Consider the following 11,868-nt stretch of genomic DNA (forward strand, 5'->3'; position numbering starts at 1 on the left):
AACCCGCAGTTGCAGCCTCCGAATCTCCGGGGGTCGGGTCCATATGGACACATTTATCTGTTTTGTAGTAAATGCCTACTATTTTCTGTGTGCTTAAGCAAAGCAAGAATTTCATTGTCCTATACAGGGACACATGACAATAAACTCACTTGAACTTGGTTGGTTTGTTGCTCAGTAGACTCGGCCCAAGTCTATCACAGATGTAGCCCTCCCTTCTGTCGTGAGCATCCGCATGTCGGCTGCTTCAAGAAGACAATATCAATCATTCAGAATCTCCACCATCCTGGCCACGGGCCTCTTCTTGCTGCCACGGTTGGCAGGAGGTACAGAAGCCTGAAGTCCCACATCACCAGGTTCAGGAACAGCTATTTTCCTGCAACTATCATGTTGTTAAACTGACCAACACAACCCTAATCCCAAATCAACAAGGGAACACTCTGGGCCACACTACCCTAGTTAATTTTTCTAATTGAGCTTTGCACTAATGCCTTGCTTTGGCACAGTCTTTCTTTTAGGAACGGAGACGAGGAAACACTTTTTCTCACAGTGAGTGGTGAGTCTGAGGAATTCTCTGCCTCAGAGGGCGGTGGAGGCAGGTTCTCTGGATGTTTTCAAGAGAGAGCTAGATAGGGCTCTTAAAAATAGTGGAGTCAGGGGATATGTGGAGAAGGCAGGAACGGGGTACTGATTGTGGATGATCAGCCATGATCACATTGAATGGCGGTGCTGGCTCGAAGGGCCAAATGGCCTACTCCTGCACCTATTGTCTATTGTCTATTGAAATGTCCATAATTACTGTCTGAATTATTTTTGTGTGTTTGTCTGAGTCTATGTGCTTGTGATGCTGCTGCCGGCAAGATATTTCATTGTACCTGTGCCTCAGCGTACTAGTGCACGTGACCATAAGCTCTATTGGATTTGCTGGAGGGATCATGTGCACAAAATTCAAGGTGAAATTAAAACTAAAATGTTAAAATAAACATTATTCCATTTCATTGCATCTGATTGTATTCTTGCTTAGGCCAAAGCTGACGTTCATTCCTACGCAAAAGAGCCTGCCAGGCCGTACTACGATTCCCATTACAGCAGTTCAAGTCCTGGGAGTAGCAAGCCACCCCGCAGCCAGGAGCCTCCTCCCTCTTCCAAACCGCAACCCCCTCCGGTGGCTCTGAAGCCCTCTTTCGGGAACAAGGCAGCGCTCAAACCGTCCACTCCAACCACGCCCCCCCCGAACGAAGAGAGCGAGGAGGAGGAGGAGTATGAAGAGTTGGGAGAAGGTGGGCAGAAGAAGTCAGTGCTGGGCAAAGTGAAAATATTTGAGAAACTGGACCACAAAGCTCGTGCTCAGAGGCTGCAAGAACTGCAAGAAGCACAGATGGCAAGAGTGAGTGCCAACAACATTTTGATAACTAATGTGTTCCGGTATAAATCTATAATACTTTCTCAGTTTGCACCCACCAGCAGCAGTATTTGAGCAGCAATGACCTGCGGTCATAGGAATTGGTATCAGGGTATTATTGTCACCTGTACCACAATACAAGGAGAAACTTTGTTTTGTGTTATCCAGACAAATCGTACATGAGTACATCAGGTATTCCAAAAGTGGAAGTAAAACGGAGTGCAAAATATAGTGTTGTAGCTACTAAAAGTGCAGTTTAAAAATAAATTATATATGCAACACAAGGAGGCCATTTGGCCCAAGGGAGCAGAAAAATAAGCCACTCATTCCCAAAGCCGTCTCTCGCTCTGCAGCCATGTTGCTTTCAGTGCATCTCTGCTCATGCCTGGAGTATTTCTGCATCAACAACATCCTGAGTGAATTCCACACCACCATAATCCTCTGCTGAAAATATTTTCCTTCTCCTTTCCACCAATCATCATTCACAGAATCTGAGCCTTCTGCAAGGTAAACGGATCCTTGTTGACTCTATTTACTTTCTTCACTAATGGGGAGTTCAGAACTGGGGGTTGCAGGCTCCTTGTAAAGGACCAGCCATATCTGATTGAATTGAGAGAATTTTCCTGCCTGCTGCAACATCCACAGGCCCATTTAAGATCAGTTGTGATCCTAATTCAACAGATCCTGCACTCACCGCTGCAATTCCCTGACCATCGAAAGATCTTTGTGTAGGAAAGAACTGCAGATGCTGGTTTTAATCGAAGGTAGACACAAAATGCTGGAGTAACTCAGCGGGACAGGCAGCATCTCTGGAGAGAAGGAAGAAATCAAAATGTCTTTGTATCCCTGAAAGTACTCAACAACTGAGCACCCCAAGCCGTTGGCTAAAAGATTTCCCACCGATAAATGATCTTTGAGTATTTTTAAGTTCGAACTCCAAAGAGTTTTTGGACACCCAAGAAACTGAGACCAAGGGTAGGACTGGTAAGGAGTTGGTGTGTTAAGTCAGCTGTGGTAAAATGGATGGTGGAACAGGTTAGAAGCTTGAATACCCCTATCATCCTTCTGTTTCTTAAACTCTTGTCTTCAGTTGCCTAGCTCCTATATTCCTAGATAGTAATAGATGCACTTTAAAAATTCCTATTAAATTGCTTTCTCCTTTCTTCTCTATGTAACCAGCACAAGCCCTAGAGTCCTTAGATCTCTGACATCGATGGCTGTAACTTTAACCCTCTACATTCCTAAATTCTGCAATTCCCTCCCCAAATCCCCCTTGTCTTAAGATTCTCTAAAAAAAAAAGCCTCATTGAATCACATTTTACACTTAAGACTTCAAGCTTGGATGAAGGTATCCAATCCGACTGTCTTTCATTTGGGCATTTTGGATAATTAAGTAAATGGCATTGAACAAAAAACTGCAGTCAATGTAAAAAATTGTATCCAATAAAGCATTCCTGAAAATTCTATCTTTAAACTCTTGAAGTTTTTGGACAATTTTTTTTTCACCTTGGCATGAGGTAAGCAATGTTTGATTTTAATTTTGCCGCCTCAGCTGTTTTCTGGTTTAAATCCACCACAATATTAGTAAATGCCATTATCTTCCACCAATGTGCTAATGTACCCTTGTTATTATCCTTTCCTAAGTTTCTGGCCTTAGTTGGAACATTGACAGTAATGAATCATTGCCTTGCTCCTCACAGCTAGAATTGGAAACTGTCCTAGAGAAAACCAGAGGAGGTTAATTGGTTGTTTTTCCTGAGGAATCGTTCTGACCTCTATGTTTAGGAGCACAAAATGGATTGACTGAGCTTGACTTTCAACACCGAGCCACCTGTTTTGCATTTGATCACTTGCTGGAGTTAGTTCTTTGTTATGATTTGGTTTGCATGGGCTCTTTCAAAGTTATCAGAAAAGGGATCCTTATTACTTGTCTTCAGATTGCATACTGTACTTGTGAGTGAATGCATTAAAGTGTTTGGACAGTGTTGACCAAGTTGAGTACCCTGCTTCAATTGACCATGGGATCTTGGACGTTAGGAATAGAATCATAAGAATTTGCAACTGAGGAAGGTCTTGATGGGGATTTTAGACCTCATTCCCAGCATACCTCTAGGTAAAGTTCAATCACGAGAACTAACTTGAAGAGCTCAGAGCTAAACTGTTGTTTCAAAGGGAGATCAGGGGGCTGCTGTCTTTGTTTCACTGCCATACAACTAGACAGTTTCTCATCTGGACCGTATGGAATCCTCAGGCAAGGATAAAGGCAGCATCATAGTATGGATCAAACCCGGGTCTCTGATGCTGTATGGCAGCAACTGTGAACCACCCCCAGTGGTTGGGCAAAAACATTGCAGATCTAGTATGGTCCACTTTGGTGCACAAAACAGAAAAGCAGAGTATTTTTAAATGGTGAGAGAATGGGTGGTGGTGTTCAAAGTGATTTGGGTGTCCTTGTATGCACTTCATTGAAAGCCATTGTGCGAATACAACCAATGACTGGAAGAACAAATGACTTGTCTCTATTATGTGAGGATTTGAGTGCAAGAGTAAATATGTTTTGTTGAGACATGTTGGGCCTTAAGACTGTACCTATAGTGTACAGTTTGATCTCTACCTTAAAAGGGAGACTCCTGCCATAAAAGGAATGCCTCAAAGATTCGCTGAACTGGTTTCCAATAATGGCAAGTTTGTCACGGCTGAGAAATCTGATTAGATGAGACATGTATTCTCTTGAATTTAAAAGAATGGGAGGAGATCTCATTGAAATTAAATGATCACTGCAGGGTCTATTATGCTGGCCACCGAGGTGATGTTTTCCCCAAGCCGAGAATTCTAGACCCAGGGATCAGAATAAAGGGTACCCCAATTAGCACTGGAGGAGAAAAATCTCCGTGCAGCATTGGGGTGAGGGTGTCTGGTTATGGAAGAGGTTTAAATTGTTCTCCTTGTGGGAAATGTTGCAAGATATTTAAGTGCTTTGTGTCTTGATGGGGGGAAAAAGTTGAAACTCTCTTTGGAGGCAAGAAGTTGGATAACAGAGTAGCCAGGTTTGAGATAATTGGCAAATGTGCACGAGGTGAACAGAATTTGCTTGATGTAGCGAGTTGTCATATGGACCGTTGCCAAAAATGGCAGTGTAGCTGACCCAAGAGGCAAAAACAGGGGAGTGATGGGGCATTGTGACCAATTGAATAGCACGTTAAAGAGAGTTAGCACAATCCTAGTCGGCTGAATGTGCTGTACAAATTATAGATTAATTTAGTGGCATATACACCAGGGTATAATGAAATTTCTTATTTGCATGAAGTTCACAGATTAAACAGTGTACATACAGTAAAGTGCAGCGGTAGAGTTGCCATCTTACAGCGCCAGAGACCCGGGTTCGATCCTGACTATGGATGCTGTCTGGACAGAGTGTGTACTTGTTTCCTGTGACCACCTGGGTCTTCTCCAGGTGCTCTGGTTTCCTCCCACATTCCAAAGACCTACAGGTTTGTAGATTAATTGGCTTCTGTAAATTGTCCCTAGTTCGTAGGATAGAACTAGTTTACGGCTGAACTTGGTAGGTTGAAGGGCCTTTTTCCATGCTGTATCTCTCAACTAAATAAGTAATAAATGCAAACATAAATATGAGTGCAGAGTGGTGCAAGATTCATTCTATAAAAGGGGCAACATTTTATGTTACCGCTCCCTCCGCAACTCTCTTGTCAATTCTTCCCTTCCCTCCCGTACCACCCCCTCCCCGGGCACTTTCCATTGCAACCGCAAGAAATGCAACACCTGTCCCTTCACCTCCCCCCTCGCCTCCATTCAAGGACCCAAGCAGTCGTTCCAGGTGCGACAAAGGTTCACCTGTATCTCCTCCAACCTCATCTACTGCATCCGCTGCTCTAGATGTCAGCTGATTTACATCGGGGAGACTAAGCGGAGGTTGGGCGATCGTTTCGCCGAACACCTCCGCTCGGTCCGCAATAACCTACCTGAACTCCCGGTGGCTCAGCACTTCAACTCCCCCTCCCATTCCCAATCCGACCTCTCTGTCCTGGGTCTCCTCCATTGCCAGAGTGAGCAACACCGGAAATTGGAGGAACAGCACCTCATATTTCGCCTGGGTTGCTTGCGTCTGGATGGCATGAACATTGAATTCTCCCAATTTTGCTAGCCCTTGCTGTCTCCTCCCCTTCCTTAACCCTCGAGCTGTCTCCTCCCATCCCCCCCCCCCCCCGGCTCCTCCTCCTCCCTTTTTCCTTCCTTCTCCCCCCCCCCCCCCATCAGTCTGAAGAAGGGTTTCGGCCCGAAACGTCGCCTATTTCCTTCGCTCCATAGTTGCTGCTGCACCCGCTGAGTTTCTCCAGCATTTTTGTGTACCTTCGATCTTCCAGCATCTGCAGTTCCTTCTTGAACATTTTATGTTTACAGTCCTGGCAAATGAGAATTTGAGCTGTAGTTGAATTGGATTTTAGTGGTGTTTTAAAAAAAATAAAATAAAAAAATTATTTGTGTTATTGATTGAATAATTTACACAATTCTATTGATCCGAGTTTAATGCTGTGTGTTCCCCTTGCAGCTGGAATTGGCACAAAAAAATCCGGATATCTACGCACTTCCTATAAAAGTACCTAAGGGGGAACAGTCCCACTCACACAGGTAAGCATGTCCCATCAATAATTTGCTCTTTCAAATTTCACCGTTTGAGTCCGTGTGCCCTTCAATCAGATTATGTAGTTTTGTAATATAAAGCTATGTCCCTTCCTCGAGTCTAACTGTCCATAAAATCTTTGTTTTGCAGTTTCCAATTAATCTTCTGGTCTTTGACTCTTTGTGGGAGAGGGTTACAATCCACTGCCATTAGTGTAATGTACCGTGGTGCAGCAGTAGAGTTGCTGCCTTACAACATGAGAGACCCGGGAAGATAGTGTTTAAAATCATGAAAAGGGTTCAGCATGGTAGATAGACGAATTGGTTCCTCTGGTAGAAAATTAGGAATGTAGTTTTGATTGCAAGTGGTTTTGATATGGAAGTAATAAACTCTTGCTACAGTTCTACAGAACATTGATGGTATCAAACCTGGAGCATTGTGTGTAGTTTACTTGAGAAGATGTACTTCTAAATCAGGAGCGCAGTCAAGGCTCATTGGACTGATTCCTTGGATGAGGAGATTGGGTTGATTTGGAGCAAAAGCAAAGTGCGAGAAGATTAGTGTGTGGGGGCAGCATCCGTGAAGGAAAATGGAAAGATGATGTTTTGGGTTGGGACCCTTCTTCAGTCTCTGCTTTAGAACACTCCCCAGGGCCTTCCGTCACTGTGAAGGTCCGGCCCTGGTTTCACTCCATAAAATGTAACACCTCGCACTTATCTGAATTAAACAGTTGATGGGCTGTTGTTAAGCAAGGTAGCTGGCAATGTTATTCGCAGGTGGATAATTGAGTTGAGATACAGATCTGCAATGATCCAGAATGGCAGAACCAGTTCCAAAGAACAGAATCTGTTCCTGTCATCTGAGCGACAGAAAAATGTCATGTTACTAGAATCCTGATTGGGACTTCTTCCTTGTTACTGTTCTCAATAATTGAATATCGTCCTGCTTTTTGTGTTCATTTATCACCTCAGTTAGAAGAATCAGAGGTCCTTCGCTTCCATTTTGGTTTATCATTACTAGGTTGCATTCCTGGATGTTTGCTTTCTTACTTGTGCAATCGCTCGCTTTGCAGGGCACTCCATCTAGTGGCACTTTTGAAAGCCACAAGTTCTTGTTGAATGATGTCATGTAAGATTTTGCCTGAAACTTGAATATAGATTTTGTTCACTCGTGCTTCTAATTTTGACTTAATATTGCTGGTCATTTGGCCCAACTCTTCTGCAGTGATGCATAAAAAGTACACCGTTCAGCTCTTCTCATCCTATTGTGTTTTTTTAATTATGATTTCCCCCCCACTAGGTTATCATGTGCCCCTTCATTTGTAACTCTTGTACAGAACAGAGGGAGGAGGAAAGACTCGCTGGTCATGACTCAACCCCAATTGATCATCACAACAAAATAGGAAAATATTTATTTCCCTCTGTTTCTCAGCTGGCCAAATTGACAGTCTTGACTGGTAGACCAATACATTGACTGGTAGGAAGCCGCAGCCAGGATCCTTGATGCCAGTCAAATGTTAACACATTCCTTGGGAGCCCCTTCTTCCCTTACTAAAGTTCGACAGAATTGCCCCCATAGAATCATGCACATGACAAAATTGCCAAAAATATATTTTATACAAAATTAGTGAAATGATGCACTCGTACATCAGCAATATTTAAATGAAATTACTGAGAGCCTTCAAAGGTAGACAAAAATGCTGGGGAAACTCAGCGGGTGAGGCAGCATCTATGGAGCGAAGGAAATAGGCGACGTTTCGGGTCGATACCCTTCTTCAGACTGATGTGAGGGTGGGGGGGGGCGGGGGGGCGGGAAGAAGAAAGGAAGAAGTGGAGACAGTGGGCTGTGGGAGAGCTGGGGAGGGGAAAGAAGGAGAAAGCAGGTTCTACCTGAAATTGGAGAAGTCAATGTTCATACCGCTGGGGTGTAAACTACCCAAGCGAAATATGAGGTGCAGCTCCTCCAATTTATGGTGGGACTCACACTCTGGCCATTGAGGAGGCTCAGGACAGAAAGATCGGATTCGGAATGGGAGAGGGAGTTGAAGTACTGAGCCACCGGGAGATCAGGTTGGTTATTGTGAACCGAGCAAAGCGAGCAAAGTGTTGGGCAAAGCGATCGCCAAGCCTACGCTTGGTCTCACCGATGTAGAGCAGCTGGCACCTAGAGCAGCGGATGCAATAGATGAGGTTGGAGGAGGTGCAAGTGAATCTCTGCCTCACCTGGAAAGACTGCTTGGGTCCTTGGATGGAGTCAAGGGGGGAGGTAAAACGACAAGTATAGCATTTCCTGCGGTTGCAAGGGAAAGTGCCAGGAGAGGGGGTGGTTTGGGAGGGAAGGGACGAATTGACCAGGGAGTTACGGAGGGAGCAGTCTCTGCAGAAAGCCGAAAGGGGAGGAGATGGGAAGATGTGGCCAGTGGTGGGATCCTATTGGAGGTGGCGAGAATTTCAGAGGATTATTTGTTGTATGTGACAGCTGTAGGGTGTAAGATGAAGGCAAGAGGGACTCTGCCCTTGTTACGAGTGGGGGGATGGGGAGTGAGAGCAGAGTTACGGGGTATAGAAGAGACCCTGGTGAGAGCCTCATCTATAGTAGAAGAGGCGAACCCCCGTTCCCTAAAGAATGAAGACATCTACGATGCCCTGGTTTGGACTTCAAGATAATTTTGTTATTACTTTGAGTCTAGCAACCCCAGCATCATTGATTAAATTTTGCCTCCCTGTAGGAAAATGTAAATTGGGGGAAACTCTTTTATCCTTGCGTGGATAGGGACCATTCATTGTTGATCTTGTGTACTTCGGAGCATGTTTGAGGATATACTCATTTTCGTGCACTTTTTGCAACAAAACTTGCTCAAGGGCAATAAAAAAATTACAATATTTTTGAAAAGTTGTACCTTTTCAGCGAAGATATCTTTTACTACTAAGGTTTGATCTGCTTTTATACTTTGGTTTTTCTGGTTAATAAACAGCATTATGGGTCAAGTTTGAAATATAGTGATACAAGTGTGGAAACAGGCCCTTCAGCCCAACTTGCCCACACCGGACAACAATGTCCAAGCTACACAAGTCCCACGTGCCTGCGCTAGGTCCATATCCCTCCAAACCTGTCCATGTACCTGTCGAACTGTTTCTTAAACGATGGGATAGCCTTAGCCTCAACTACCTCTTCTGGCAGCTTGTTCCATACAACCACCACCTTTTGTGTGAAAAAGTTACTCCTCAGATTTCTATTATATCTTTTTTACCTTTCACCTTGAACCTATGTCCTCTGATCCTCGATTCCCCTACACTAGGTAAGAGGCTCTGTGCATCTACCCGATCTATTCCTCTCATGATTTTGTACACCTCTATAAGGTCACCCCTCATCCTCCTGCGCTCCACCCTGTAGACTCAACCTCTCCCTATAGCTCACACCCTCTAGTCCTGGCGACATCTTTGTAAATCTTTTCTGAACCCTTTCAAGCTTGACAATTACTTACCTATAACATGGTACCCAGAACTGAACACACTATTCTAAATGCGGTCTCACCAACGTCTTATACAACTGCAACATGACCTCCTAACTTCTGTACTCAATACTCTTGAGTGATGAAGGCCAAAGTGCCAAAAGCATTCTTGACCACCTAATCTACCCGCGACTCGACCTTCAAGGAACCATGCACCTGTATTCCAAGATCCGTCTAATCTACAACACTACCCAGAGGCCTACCATTTATTGTGTAGGTCCTGCCCTTGATTGACGTCCCAAAATGCAACACCTCACACTTCTCTGTATTAAATTCCATCAACCATTCCTCCGCCCACCTGGTCAATCGATCCAGATCCTGCTGCTATCTTTCACAACCATCTTCACTATGTGCAAAACCACTAACTTTAGTATCATCAGCAAACTTGCTAATCTTGCCGTGTATGTTCTCATCCAAATCATTGATGTAGATGACAAACAGTAACGGGCCCAGCACCGAACATTGAGGCACACCACTAATCCCAGGCATCCAGTCTCAGAAGCAACCTTCCACTGTTACCATTACACCATAACTCAAATCTACTGTACCAATTGGTGCATGTGACAATAAATGTAACTTGAACGCTTCATTCCATGGAGGTTAATGTGGGTTAAAACTACTAACGGACTCACAACAACTGCACACAATTAGGAATGGCGGGGCACCTTTAAGCCTGGCCGCAGTACTAAAAACTGGTCACATAACCGTCAGTGCATATCAATGATAAGTATGCCATACTGTGAACCCACTCTCGGTGAGTGCTGAATTCCTTTGGGGGGTTTGACAAGGAAAAGTAGGAGTCCGGGAATGTCGTGCATTGCAGTCAGGAGTAATTACTGAATGGCTGGAAATTAGCCCATTGGAAGGTCTAGCCCATTGAGTTTTCTCTAAAAATTCTCATAACTACTCCAATAGCCTTGGGCTTGGATCAATTATAGACGTATCTTCTCATTAGGTGGCAGCTAACAATATGTTATGCTTAGATTCAGGACATCAAAGTTCATTCACTCCCAGAGAATAACGAAGGAGTGAGGGAATAGGAGGGAGGCAATGTCTTATCAGTTCTCTAGCCATAATGTTGGGCAAGATTAATGTTCTGGATAGTCTTTTGTTACCAGTAAATAAATAAATTTTTTAATGGGTGGGATATCCACACAAATTCTACCCTCCAAGTTTGAGAGAATGATTTCCAATTATTTAACGAGTATACTCAAAAAAAGAGATTTTTTACTTAAATATGATCCCTCCTGGAATAGGAACTGGTAAACTTAAAAGTAAGTAGCTGAATGGGAAAGAATAAGACCATTGTTGGAAAATCATTGGAGAAATATAATGCGCAGGCACATCTCATTTGTTGAAAATTGTTTTTGTTTTCCCAACGATTCAAAATGCACTATTCACTGTTCTTTAATTGCCTGCTTTTAAATATATATATATACTTTAACAACATGGCCTATTTTTGCTTTTCTAAATGCTAGGCCACCTGAGCCCCAGATGCCAACACCGCACTCCTATCTGGACCCCAGTGGAATGGGATACAGAGCAGAAGTGGATGATGAAGAGGAGGAGCAGTATCGCAGGCAACTGGCTGACAACTCAAAGCGAGGTTACTATGGCAACCACGGGTCTCAGCCCACCAAATATAGGGACACAGAACTGTAGAAGGGGGATACCTTGTAACCATGATTTTAAAAAGAGGAAAAACAAACAAAAGCCTCGCTGGAAATGGACTGCTGGCCCATTAACCCCCGAACCTTCAGTTACTGATTGACTTGCTGATGCTGCCAGCAATAGTATTTTTATTCTGATAGGACATGTGTACTTTTTGCAAATGCTGTTCTAACTGCCTTTTACTCTAGTTTTCACATAAAGTTATTTTACATAATTTTCAATTCAAGAACAAATTGCAGTAAAATAATTGAGCAGGCCTCCTTTATAACTTCAGGTTCTGCACAGGATCACAAAAGTGCCTTGTGTTTTTATTTCTTGAACAAAATGCTTGCTTTTGGATGAAATTCTATAATTGGTGAAGGTGATGACACTGAACTTGGTTTGAAGTTGAGATATATTGTTAATCGATAAACCATTCTGATGTAAAGTTCTTTATGGGACCAGATGAAAGAGTTCCTAATTTTGTACTGCATTTGTAAGTGATGTGTGCAAGAACGTGTCTTGTACCCACAATGCTTTTTTTTCCCCCCTCTAACCTGTCGGGATGGTGTTGGTTTTAAGTTGATCAAATAAAACATAATGTATTTAAGTGCCATGGTTACCAAGATGCAGTAAAATTCCTGAGTTGGGGGAGCTTTTGAAGAACAA

At 43.5% G+C, this 11,868-nt stretch overlaps 1 protein-coding gene across 4 annotated transcripts in view; it reads left to right on the forward strand.

Annotated features, from left to right (window-relative positions):
- tjp2 (tight junction protein 2) overlaps window positions 1–11,868 on the forward strand; it is a 115,367-nt gene extending 103,499 nt beyond the window's left edge. For all 4 annotated transcript variants that reach the window (XM_033018103.1, XM_033018101.1, XM_033018104.1 and 1 more), the window contains exons 21-23: window positions 1,022–1,384; window positions 5,967–6,046; window positions 11,028–11,868. In XM_033018103.1, the coding sequence (XP_032873994.1) occupies window positions 1,022–1,384; window positions 5,967–6,046; window positions 11,028–11,211 (627 nt within the window). In that variant the 3' untranslated portion in view covers window positions 11,212–11,868. The remainder of the gene's footprint in view (window positions 1–1,021; window positions 1,385–5,966; window positions 6,047–11,027) is intronic.

Source organism: Amblyraja radiata, chromosome 3, assembly GCF_010909765.2.
Source record: "Amblyraja radiata isolate CabotCenter1 chromosome 3, sAmbRad1.1.pri, whole genome shotgun sequence".
NCBI classification, from domain to species: domain Eukaryota; kingdom Metazoa; phylum Chordata; class Chondrichthyes; order Rajiformes; family Rajidae; genus Amblyraja; species Amblyraja radiata.